This window comes from Eucyclogobius newberryi, unplaced genomic scaffold, assembly GCF_026437365.1.
Source record: "Eucyclogobius newberryi isolate DKJ021-1_F unplaced genomic scaffold, fEucNew1.0.hap1 SCAF_10, whole genome shotgun sequence".
NCBI lineage: Eukaryota > Metazoa > Chordata > Actinopteri > Gobiiformes > Gobiidae > Eucyclogobius > Eucyclogobius newberryi.
This window is the reverse complement of record NW_027315724.1, coordinates 35,819,522-35,832,732: the sequence shown is the minus strand read 5'-3', so window position 1 is coordinate 35,832,732 and position 13,211 is coordinate 35,819,522. Positions and strand designations below refer to the sequence as shown.

The 13,211-nt window shown below is 44.7% G+C and overlaps 1 protein-coding gene across 1 annotated transcript in view; it reads left to right on the top strand.

Annotated features, from left to right (window-relative positions):
- Positions 1–402: 402 nt before the first annotated feature.
- ulk2 (unc-51 like autophagy activating kinase 2) overlaps positions 403–13,211 on the top strand; it is a 37,055-nt gene continuing 24,246 nt past the window's right edge. The window contains exons 1-4 of the mRNA XM_072456107.1: positions 403–536; positions 5,493–5,585; positions 6,287–6,328; positions 12,320–12,352. Of these exons, the coding sequence (XP_072312208.1) occupies positions 441–536; positions 5,493–5,585; positions 6,287–6,328; positions 12,320–12,352 (264 nt within the window). The 5' untranslated portion in view covers positions 403–440. The remainder of the gene's footprint in view (positions 537–5,492; positions 5,586–6,286; positions 6,329–12,319; positions 12,353–13,211) is intronic.

The window sequence follows — 13,211 nt, the reverse complement described above, 5'->3', positions numbered from 1 at the left end:
AACCGAGCCTCAGACATGACACCCGCCGCCGCCGCCGCTCCCGCAGCCGCAGCCGCCGCCGCACCGGGCTCGTCGCGTCACCGCCTCGCGCGCAGATAGCTCCTCCGTTCCGCGCACGTTTCCCGTGTTTTGGCCGTGGCTGACACATTCGGCATCATGTAGACTGCGCCGCGGGACGTGGTGTGTGCGGGACGTGGTGTGTGCGGGACGTGGTGTGTGCGGGACGTGGTGTGTGCGTGCGCGCGCGCGGCGGGGAAACGCGGAATGCGAAACGGGTGGAACCGACACGAGACAAACGCGTGCGGTTGTTGCGGCGGAGCGCGTGAAGCGGAGCGCGTCCCGTGTGCGTGCAGCATCCGCGCGGCCCGAGCGGAGCATCTGACCGGAGACCTCCATCCACACATCTAATCATCATAATAAAAGTCATAATCATAATAGTGATGATGATGGAGGCCGTGGGAGACTTCGAGTACGGCCGGAAGGACTTGGTGGGACACGGCGCGTTCGCGGTGGTCTTCAAAGGACGTCACAGAAAGGTAAATAAAGGCACTTTGGAGGAGAAACGCAGGTTTATGTGGGTCATTGCAGCAGGAGCAGCTCGTGGTGTCACGTGTGGAAGCGGGACGCCTGTATTTACACCCGCGTTAGCTCCATCAAAGACAAATGGAAGGTGCAAAGTGCAAGTGCTAGACTTCAAATGACCTGGTTTAGACCTGGTTTGTCTCTAACTTAGACCTGGTTGAGTCCCTGTTTTGGTCGGTTTAGTCCTGTGTGTATTTGGTCATGTGACGTACATGAAACACGTGATGTAAACATGCCATCAGTCAAACACGGATGACACGGGGAGAACATGCAAACTCTGTACACTGCACCACCTGGGAATTGACCCCAGAACCTTCTTGCTGTGAATTGACATCACTAACCACTGTGCCACCTGATTTAGTCCGCTTTTAGTCCCTTGTTAGTCCTCATTTGGTCCTGGTTTATTCCCTGATTTAGTCCCTGGTTAGACACTGGTTTAAACCCTGGTTTAGTCCCTGGGTTGGTCCCCGGGTTAAGTCCCCGGGTTAAGTCCCCGGGTTAAGTCCCCGGGTTAAGTCCCCGGGTTAAGTCCCCGGGTTAAGTCCCCGGGTTAAGTCCCCGGGTTAAGTCCCCGGGTTAAGTCCCCGGGTTAAGTCCCCGGGTTAAGTCCCTGGTTAGTCGTGTAAACGCCTTAATCCTCTGCTTCGTTCATGAATCGTGTGAATAGTTTGAGTTCATAGTCAAAGAGGGAGCGAGCGAGAGAGACATACGGCAGAAAGAGACAGATTTTTCCTCGTCTCACAGATGCAACAAGACCAAAGTCACTCCATGCGTTCTGTTTGGATGTTTAATGCCAGATTGTAATAAACACAAACCAAAGTTACACAGATTTACTACAACTGATCAAAACTAGAAGTGGGCGTGGCAATATTTCAACATTTGATAGAATTATAGTTTGAATCATATCGTTTATGACAGATAAATACTTCAGCAAGAAGTTCGTTGTGATGTGGAAGTATCGAGGACCGTCCCAGTTCATTCATACACAAATCTGCACCAACGGTTTTGGATTTGCATGTTCAGTCGGGCGCGGTCAGGTGGTCAGGGGCGTGGTCAGGTGTGTGAGTGACACGGAGCTGGACATTTGCATTTGTCCCAGTTTGTTATGGTCATAGTGAAAAACACGACAAGAGAGATTGTAACAAAGACAGCGGTGTTACTGCAGCAAAATGTCCAAAAATATGCTTAAAAATGCTCTTTATTCATAAGTGTCCATATTTACACCTTTTTATTTAGTTTAAAATGTCTTTAAAAACTCACTTTGAGCATTCATTTGTACAATAATTCAGCAAATGTTTGTTATTGGAGTTGCTTTATTCACCATTGTATTAAGAAATAGAGACAAACGTATAGTAGTAGTGTAGTAAAAACAGAATAACAAAAATTGTGTTGGTTCAAAAAGAGCTTTTATAACACAAACCGCAGCGTTATTAAATCAAAATGTCAAAAAGGCAGTGGGCAATTTCAGATTTTCCTCGATTATCCACTTTATTTTTGTAGAAAATAGTTGAAGCCTTCAGTCGCTACATCGTAACCTTTTATAGACGCTTTAAAATGTTTTACAGAAAATTCCAGAATAATTCCAGAATCAGCACCTCCAAATCCGAGGCCATGGTTCTTGACCGGAAAAAGGTGGCTTGCCCTCTTCAGGTGGGTCCGGGGAGTCCTTGCCCCAAGTGGAGGAGTTCAAGTATCTCGGGGTCTTGTTCACGAGTGAGTGAAGGATGGAGCGTGAGATTGACAGGTGGATCGGTGCAGCGGCTGCAGTGATGCAGTCGCTGCATCGGACCGTTGTGGTAAAGAGGGAGCTGAGCCGAGAGGCAAAGCTCTTGATTTACCGGTCGGTCTACGTTCTGACCTCACCTATGGTCATGAGCTTTGGGTAGTGACCGAAAGAACAAGATCGCGGATACAAGCGGTCGAAATGAGTTTCCTCCGCGTGTGGCTGGGCGCTCCCTTAGAGATAAGGTGAGGAGCTCGGCCACACGGGGGGAGCTCGGAGTAGAGCCGCTGCTCCTCCACGTTGAGAGGAGCCAGCTGAGGTGGCTCGGGCATCTGTTCCGGATGCCTCCTGGGCGCCTCCCTCGGGAGGTGTTTCAGGCATGTCCCACCGGGAAGAGGCCCCGGGGAAGACCCAGGACACGCTGGAGAGACTATGTCTCTCGTCTGGCCTGGGAACGCCTCGGGATCCCCCCGGAGGAGTTAGAGGAAGTGCCTGGGGAGGAGGAAGTCTGGGAGTCCCTGCTCAGACTGCTGCCCCCGCGACCCGGCCCCGGATAAAGCGGCAGAAGATGGATGAATGGATTCCAGAATAAGCCAAAAAGAAGAAAACAAAACATCCTAAACCTGACAAAAAAACAAGCAACAATTTGTAATTTCCAGTGTAGAAATGTCGGTTACTTTGCAACAAGCTGGAAGGAAAATACAGATTTACCTCCTCAAAATTGTATTTGAGCTTAACAAAACAGTATAATTTGTAACGTTTAAGTATTTCATTGATCTGTGGTGTAAATGAAAAGCTATGAAGGGGTCAATGTTTCTGAGTGTTTGTCCAGTTAAACCAGTTTATAATAAATCATATAAAATACAATAGTAAATGTTTTTATCTTTTCTAAAAAACTGTTAAAGGGTTTGTTTGATTAAGACTTTTCATCCGTAATAGAAACAAGTTTATTTTAGGGTAATGGGCAGATTGGGGGCGGATCTCGTTAAAGCTGTAACCGCGCGTCACCGTGGTTTGATTGACAGGTGATTTTGCAGTAGGTTAACCCCGCCCCTTCAGCGTCGGGATTGGAGCAGGTGACGTTGACCCTTTGTAACCTGGATTACATTAAGCGTGGCTCTGTTTGAGGATTGCACTCCTCCTTTTGGTTTGGTTTGGTTTGGCTGCATAAAGTAAGACTAAATCCTCTCGGGGATAAAAGTGTAAAAAAGATTCAGTTTCATCTGGACTCTGTTTAAAAAAAACAATATATTTGGACTCATCCAAGAGTCATTCTCAATCTGTGAATCAAGACCAGGAACTGGGATATTTATCCTGCTCTGAGCAGGCCCCGCCCACTGAAATCAGACTAGCCTCTCAAAGATGCTAGTCTGATAGAAAACAAAGAGGATTAGTTTCAGGTGAAACCAGTAACACCTTTTTATCGCTCGGCATAAAGTAAGACAAAAGCCTCTCCGGTGAGTGACACCGAGAGTCACCGAGGTCTCGGTCTTGGACTCGGTCTTGACTCAGCTCCTGGAGGCGTCGCTGCTGTAGAACATCTCGTCTTAACCCACATTGAGCTGTTATCGCCGCATGAATGAGCCTGAAGACCACGGGTGTAATCTGCATCACTCAAACTCACACTCGACCCACATTCTACGTCTTATTCACAAGATGAAGCACAAAAGATGCAGAAACGTCTCTTTACGCTCTCGTTTACGCTGCACGCTCCGGTCTAGTGTGTATTATTGTGTGTATTTGTGTATTATTGTGTGAAGAAAGTCAGTTGGGATTAGATACAAACTGTGGCCAACGTTGGTATTAATTCTGATGCTACTGAGTTTTAGTGATTATTTAAAAATGTTGGGACAAATCAAACATAAGTAAGGAAATAAATGGCTAAACTCTGAAAGGAGAATGTGAGTCATAAATCTTTATCTCAGATCGGATTCTCGCTGCTCAAACATGAGACGGATCGTTTTTCAAATCGAGCCGGAGAATGAGTCTGCAAAAGTGACACCGGACTATGTGGGACTGGGACTAGGACTGGGTCTGGACCGGGGTCTGGACCGGGGACTGGGTCTGGGCCGGGGTCTGGGACTGGAACTGGACCGGGGACTAGACCACTCAACACCACATCCAAACTGTGGGACTTGGCTAGAACTAAACCCAAAACTAAACCAGACCTGAACACGGCCAAACCGAGCCGGAGTTGTAACGTTGCGGTTGCCACGGAGCTAACTTTGGCCTGACCCTGGAGCATTTGTTCACATGAAGAGCTTATTCTCTCTGAGCTCGGCCGCTGCTCCGCCAAAGAGAACAAATCACATCCATTAAGTCTCATTTAGCCATTAGCCCGTCTGCCAAACTTAGCCTAGCGTAGCCTAGCCTAGCGCTCGTTTAGCCGCGTCATTCTGCCACACAGACAGAGATAAGAGAGGGAGCAGATGCATTAAGTGAGGGAGATGGAGAGATGAGGGAGGTATAGATGGAGAAAGGAGAGAATGAGGGAGGTATAGATGGAGAAAGGAGAGAATGAGGGAGGTATAGATGGAGAGAGAAGGAGAGAATGGGGGAGGTATAGATGGAGAGAGAAGGAGAGAATGAGGGAGGTATAGATGGAGAAAGGAGAGAATGAGGGAGGTATAGATGGAGAGAGAAGGAGAGAATGAGGGAGGTATAGATGGAGAAAGGAGAGAATGGGGGAGGTATAGATGGAGAAAGGAGAGAATGAGGGAGGTATAGATGGAGAGAGGAGAGAATGAGGGTGGTATAGATGGAGAAAGGAGAGAATGAGGGAGGTATAGATGGAGAGAGGAGAGAATGAGGGTGGTATAGATGGAGAGAGAAGGAGAGAATGGGGGAGGTATAGATGGAGAGAGGAGAGAATGAGGGAGGTATAGATGGAGAAAGGAGAGAATGAGGGAGGTATAGATGGAGAAAGGAGAGAATCAGGGAGGTATAGATGGAGAGAGAAGGAGAGAATGGGGGAGGTATAGATGGAGGAAGAGGAAGGAGAGATATTGATACCTTTTTTAAACCAAGGGCGTTTTATATTTAGAAAACGAGTGCATTTCATGACAGAATGAGTCTCAGAAGAACCAGGAGCTGTGTTCTCACAGATCATTTCTGCAGGAGGATGGGAGGGCATCTGGTCTTATTCTGACCCTTGGAATGACCTTGTTGTTGTTTTCCTCTGGTGCAGAAGACGGACTGGGAGGTGGCCATCAAGAGCATCAACAAGAAGAACCTGTCCAAGTCCCAGATCCTGCTCGGAAAAGAGATCAAGATCCTCAAGGTGAGCGCCCCTGTCCACGCCCCTGTCCACGCCCCTGTCCACGCCCCTGTCCACGCCCCTGTCCACGCCCCTGTCCACGCCCCTGTCCACGCCCTGGTGCCACTCCCCTCGGTACCACTCCTCCCCTCGGTACCACTGCTCGCCTCGGTACCACTGCTCGCCCCGGTGCCACGCCCCTCGGTGCCACGCCCCTCTGTACCACTCCCCTCAGTACCACTGCTCGCCCTGTGCTGCTGTTTTATCATTAGCGACATTAGCATTTAGCAGATGTGGCTTATTTGGAGAAGGGAAACTTGTTAATAGAAGCTAAAATATTGAATGTACTTATTATTAAAATAACTGCATTTTAATAAATACAAATGAATACTGAGCTAAATATTCATGGGCGTCGGCTTCCTGTTTATAGGTGCCATTTTGAGGACTTTACCATTTGAAAATATCAGTTTTCCTCTGAGACAAATGTGACAAAGCTGTTGTTAATGTAATTTTAAGAAGTCAAATTTCACTTTTCCCATCTATCAGCAGTACTTTGTTTTTTAGAACCCAGTAGTTAATTTATTGTATATAAATTCTCAACAAATGAGTGTTTGTCTCATGATGTTGTCACGTTTGTCTGATGTTGTTGTGGTGTTTGTCTGATGTTGTCATGTTTGTCTGATGTTGTTGTCGTGTTTGTCTGATGATGTTGTTGTTTGTTCCAGGAGCTGCAGCATGAGAACATCGTGGCCCTTTACGACGTTCAGGTGAGTCTCTGATCAATAAATTGACCAATGATTAACTCACATTAACTACACAACTGTGGTTTTGTCTTGTATAAAAGAGTGATCTTTATGATCCTTGTAGTTTTGAGCATCAAAATAAAGTTTGAAATGTTATTATTGTGACTCTTCTGCAGAGAAACTTGTGACTTTAAAGTTCTAAAAGACAAAACACACTTAAAGGCGGAATGGACAATTTTTCGGCGATTTGAGAACTCAGGTGGAAGTGCACATGCCACTCCCCCGTGTGGACTGATATAACACACACGTGTGTTTGTTTATTAGCGCGACGGAGCACATCGCATCTCTCGTCTCCCGTAGATTTCTGTCCACTTCTGCATCAGCTCGAACTGTCTTTCACCGTCTTCATTTTGCCCCGTACACTGAGGGAACTATACTATGATAGATCCATGCGCTTAGACACGCGGAAACGTGGGGACGAGCCACACGCGGCTGCAGGTGAGCGGTAGGTGCGTTTTATGATTGATACGTGGCAGGACTAATTGGCAGTCCACGCCACGAGAGAATAAGACTCAGATTTGGGCAAAAAAATCGTCCATTCAACCTTTAAGGCGACACTGCAGCTGAAGACGTTTAGGTCATTTAGGTCATTTTGGTCATTTTGGTTTTCATTTGAAGCTTGTATAAATATGTTATTACATGTTTTCATATATAAATAAGACATTTTATCAGTAAAAACAAAGATGGACAGAGCCAGGTTTAAGTTTCTTGTTTCATTTTGTTGACTTTAAATTCAAGAAATGCACAGAAGGGATTTTGGATCTTGTATTTAGCATTTGGATCGACTTGATGAGCATGAAAATTGGTGTAAAATTGGAAGTTCAAACTGGAGTAAAAAAGTCTCTGTCTCTGTGGGAGGAAAATGCATTTGGACAAAACGATGTCCCAGATAAACTCTGGCAGAAGTGGATTCAGTGGAGGAATAAAACTCTTTAAGAGCTGAGTGGACAAAGCAGTGGCAGAATGTATTGCTCTGATCAAAGCCCGCGGCCCCGGGTCCATTTTGTGGTCCCCATCGAGTCCTGGAGCCGTTGCCGTTCCCGTTGAAAAGCCCATCTGCCGTCGGCCCCGTGGAGCTGGACGGTTTTGTTGTTCTTTGTCTGCGTTTGTCCTCAGAGTTTGTGTTTGTCCTCACAGCTCTGCCTCCGTCTCTCACTCTGCACCTGCTCCTCTTTTACAACATTATTCTGCTGCAGTTTAGTTCTGTTTTAGTCTTTACTCTGTGTTTAGAGCTTTGGATTCTGTTTAATCCATGTTTATGCTATTGTCTTCCCTGTTTTTTAGTCTTGGTTTGGTCCTAGTTTTATCTGCACCTCAGTTTTGTCCAGGTGGAATTGCAGATTTTTTTCCTATTTTAAACCGTTTTTTTAGTCCTGTTTAGCCCTGGTTTAGTCATGTATTTTCTCCTTGGTTAGTTCTGATTTAGTCCTTGTTCAGCCCTGGTTTAGTTCTTGGGTCGAGTCTTGGTTTTTAGTCCTGGGTTTTCTCCGGATTTTCTCCTGGTTTTGTGATGGTTTTGTGATGGTTTAGCCCTTGTTTTAGTCCTTGTTTTTGTCCCATTTTAGACTCGTTTTACTCCTGTTTTAGTCCTGGTTTAGTGCTGGTTTTGTGCCGGTTTAGCACTGTGTTATTCCCGCTTTAGTCCTGGTTTAGTCCTGTATTAATCCTGTTTTAGTCCTGCTTTAAACCTGGTTTACTCCTGTATTAGTCCTAGTTTAGCCCTGTTTTAGCACCGTTTTAGCACCGTTTTAGTCCTGCTTTAGTCCCGCTTTAGCCCTGCTTTAGTCCTGTTTTAGTCCTCTTTTTACTCCTTGTCTGTCCTCTCTTTAACCTCAGCACAATGATCATTTCCTCTCACTTTGGCTCTGGCCCCTGAGTGTTAGCGTGTAGCGTTAGCCCCTTGTCCGCGCCCCTCCCCCTCCCGTTGCATAACACGAGGCTCATGCGTGTTATAGAACATGCTACTACGCCTCACATGATCCAGGACCTCTGCGTGTTCTTGCCTTCCACTCAAAGCTCCGCCTCCAAACCCTTCTTTCACAACAACAATACGAGCGCACGTGGGACATTCAGCGAAGAAACAATAACAAGACGTTTATGGGGCAAGAATTATACAACTCTTCTGTAACTGTGATGACTCCTCATGAAGTGTTGCACTTTGTGGCAGAAAAGTTGCGTAGCTTCTCAAAATGTCAAATAAAAAAAATGGGCCAATCATACGTGTTAGGGTGATGTCAGGGTTAGCGACGCACGAGCTAATCGATATATCGCTCACGTGACGCCCCGCGATACCTCACTGTTTTTGAAGAACTGAACGACCTAAAGCCGAATCAGAAATGCACATCATTTAAGCATTAAAGCCATAAACCTCGACCAACAGGAAACGTGAATATTTAGCCTCATTGAGCAAAAGAATCGTTGCGTTCGAAACTACGACAATCGAGCTGGACTAATTGAACTGGGCTAATCAAGCTGGGCTTAACGAACTGGGCTAATCGAGCTGGGCTAATCGAACTGGGCTTAACGAACTGGGCTTAACGAGCTGGGCTAAACGAACCGGACTAAACGAACCGGACTAAACGAACCGGACTAAACGAACCGGACATAACGAACCGGACATAACGAACCGGACATAACGAACCGGACTAAACGAACCGGACTAAACGAACCGGACATAACGAACCGGACATAACGAACCGGACATAACGAACCGGACATAACGAACCGGACATAACGAACCGGACATAACGAACCGGACATAACGAACCGGACATAACGAACCGGACATAACGAACCGGACATAACGAACCGGGGCAATGTGTCTTGCCCAAGGACACGATGACATTTTTGACATTTGTACAAGTGATAAAACCTAAAACAACAACAACAACAATGTACAGATCATTTGGTGTTCCGGCTCCTGTTTTTTCTGTACATTTGCCCGGACTCTTCGCACCCGAGCACGTTCTGCACTTTTATTTGCGGCGAGTGACGGTTCATTCTGTCATTTCTGGACCGTTTGATTGTCTCAGCGCCGACGGTTATTGTTTATCTTCAGGAAAGGGACAAACTGTTTACGACAGCGGCGAGTTCTGAATGTGACGACACGTCCAGGGCCTTGTGCAACCGCTGTCATTATGCAACGTTTAGGTAAACATCAGAATGTGGCAAGCGGTGAAGAGGTGGGAGGGGCTTAGACGTCACGGTCAAGACAAACTGTTAAAGTCTTTATTCTTCTGTATGTAAGCTGGAGTTTTGTTGTGAATTTTGAGTTTATTCTCCTTGTTTTACATATAAATACAAGCTTTTCTACATTAAGCCCATGTAAAGTCCTGGTTTAGTTCTACATTAAGCCCATGTAAAGTCCTGGTTTAGTTCTACCTTAAGCCCATGTAAAGTCCTGGTTTAGTTCTACATTAAGCTCATGTAAAGTCCTGGTTTAGTTCTACATTAAGCTCATGTAAAGTCCTGGTTTAGTTCTACATTAAGCTCATGTAAAGTCCTGGTTTAGTTCTACCTTAAGCCCATGTAAAGTCCTGGTTTAGTTCTACATTAAGCCCATGTAAAGTCCTGGTTTAGTTCTACATTAAGCCCATGTAAAGTCCTGGTTTAGTTCTACATTAAGCTCATGTAAAGTCCTGGTTTAGTTCTACATTAAGCCCATGTAAAGTCCTGGTTTAGTTCTACATTAAGCTCATGTAAAGTCCTGGTATAGTTCTACCTTAAGCCCATGTAAAGTCCTGGTTTAGTTCTACATTAAGCCCATGTAAAGTCCTGGTTTAGTTCTACATTAAGCCCATGTAAAGTCCTGGTTTAGTTCTACATTAAGCTCATGTAAAGTCCTGGTTTAGTTCTACATTAAGCCCATGTAAAGTCCTGGTTTAGTTCTACATTAAGCCCATGTAAAGTCCTGGTTTAGTTCTACCTTAAGCCCATGTAAAGTCCTGGTTTAGTTCTACATTAAGCCCATGTAAAGTCCTGGTTTAGTTCTACATTAAGCCCATGTAAAGTCCTGGTTTAGTTCTACATTAAGCCCATGTAAAGTCCTGGTTTAGTTCTACATTAAGCCCATGTAAAGTCCTGGTTTAGTTCTACCTTAAGCTCATGTAAAGTCCTGGTTTAGTTCTACATTAAGCTCATGTAAAGTCCTGGTATAGTTCTACCTTAAGCCCATGTAAAGTCCTGGTTTAGTTCTACATTAAGCTCATGTAAAATCCTGGTTTAGTTCTACATTAAGCCCATGTAAAGTCCTGGTTTAGTTCTACATTAAGCTCATGTAAAGTCCTGGTTTAGTTCTACATTAAGCCCATGTAAAGTCCTGGTTTAGTTCCACATTAAGCTCATGTAAAGTCCTGGTTTAGTTCTACATTAAGCCCATGTAAAGTCCTGGTTTAGTTCTACATTAAGCTCATGTAAAGTCCTGGTTTAGTTCTACCTTAAGCCCATGTAAAGTCCTGGTTTAGTTCTCAGTAGTTGTTGTTGTTCTGTGGTTTCGCTGACTCGGCGATTTTAAAAGAGCCAAAGGTATTATTTCAATGACGCAACAAATGGAATAATTAAATGTGTTTTTAAAAGATGTAGGACCACCAATTTTATTTCACCTTTACTCAAATTGTTTTCTGTATTTTCAACCAATTTCCTCAGTTTTCCAATTTTCCTCAAATATCCACATTTTGGAATATTTCCCCCCCAAAATCCTAAATTTTTCCACACATTTCCCACCTTTAAAAAAAGAAAAAAAAAAAGAAAAAAAAAAAAAAAAGAAAATCTCCATTAGTCTTAAAATTTCCCCAAAATTCCCACAAATTTTTCCACAAATTTTTTTCTGATATAACTTAATTTTCCCCGCCTTTCTCCAAACCAATTTACCACTAATGTCCCACTAATGTTCCATCAACGTTCCTCAATTTTTTCAAATATTTTCCAAAAAATATTCTCCACCTTTCTCCCTCTGGTTTCCCACAAAATGACTCCTGGCTCTCACAGAGGTTCACGATGTAATCCCAGTAGAGCCCGGGCCTCTTTTAAACCTACAGTGTTGTGGTCTAGCTCCCCCCCCCCCCCCAGCGCTGTTCCATCTGCCCCGCTCACCCCCCCTCACCCCCGCTCACCCCCCCTCACCCCCGCTCACCGGAAAAGCCCCTTAAGCACATGAGGATTTACCCTTTTCTGTGTGTACACTTCACACATGCACACTCAGCACCAGCCAGGGCCGGTTCACTGAGAGCCGGGGGCAATGAGAGGGAGCTGATGAGAGAGAGCCGGGGGGCCGATGAGAGAGAGCTGATAAGAGAGAGCCGGGGGGCCGATGAGAGAGAGCCGGGGGGGCCGATGAGAGTGGGTTAGGGTTATAAGATAAGAATAAGATATAAGATAAGATATTCCTTTATTGTCCCACATGGGGAAATTTCATTGGTGCAACGCAGGTAGATACAGAGGTAGATACAGAAGAACAGATCACTTATAGGAAGTCTGAAAAACACTTTCAGTAGAAGATCTCCTATAAATAAATAAAAAATGTCTGCTTCTTGTGCGGCGATATGGAAATGCAAGACCGATAACTGATAATTAGACCAATATTTTCCAAGTCTGTAACGTTCTGGGCCTTTTGCCTCAGAATAAATACTTTTAGTTTAAGAGTTTATTAAGGGCTTAAACATGGAGCTGTTTTCGTCCTCTTTCTGAAGCGACACAGTGTAAACTCTGTCATTGCCAGGGGCCTCACATCGGCGCACTGATATCGGTGGTTTTGGCAAACACCGATATTACTCAATGGCGTGAATATCGGCCGATAATTCTCAGACGGAGCAGGAGCTGGCGCGCTGTATCAGGAAATGAGGAAAGCACTAAAATAAACCGGGGTAAAAGTGTTCTCTGCAGTGGTACAAAGTCTGTTGTGAGTGTGTGCAGTGCAAACACAGAGCATGTGATGACCTCCTGCTCTTTGTGTTTCAGGAAACTCCAAACTCTGTGTTCCTGGTGATGGAGGTGAGTTCAAGTCCGAGGAGTATTATTAGACCTGACCTTCACCTCTCAATGTAACCACGTTATAATAACCACGTTATGATGACCACGTTATAATAACCACGTTATAATGACCACGTTATAATGACCACGTTATAATGACCACGTTATAATGACCACGTTATAATGACCACGTTATAATGACCACGTTATAATGACCACGTTATAATGACCACGTTATAATGACCACGTTATAATGACCACGTTATAATGACCACGTTATAATGACCACGTTATAATGACCACGTTATAATGCAGTTTTAGTCCAATCACAAAGATCCTCAGCTTTATTTCAGACTCAGAAGGTTCAGAGTGACTTATGTCATTTCATGTTGTGAGTCCTCAAAGGCGCTTCATCAATTCATTATCAAAGTACTGAATCACTGCATTTAATGTGATTATTATTTAAAACAAAGACTGGCACTTGTCCAACTACGTCATTATAATAATATAAATACTTTTGAGACTTTATGCCAGTGACTCTTTTATAAGTCGACTAATCAATGCATTGAGCAGGTCTATGGTTTCTCTCATTCTCGCTTCTCATTCATGTCGCTTATGTAATCATTCCACTCGTAACCTGTTTTTAAACGAGCGCCGTGTTCACGTTCCCTGTAATTACACTGAGCTGGAGCAGGTCAGAATGAGGCTAATGACGTCAACACATTCTGAGTTTAGCTGCAAGTGGTAAAAACACAAATATAACATGTGAAAGAGCCGCTACAGACTCTGATCACTGTTGAACTTTCTCTCCTTAAATAACATGTTTCTGAGTCCAAGTGTTGTGTTGAAGTGTCCTTTATCTCCCCCTGTCGTTAGCAGA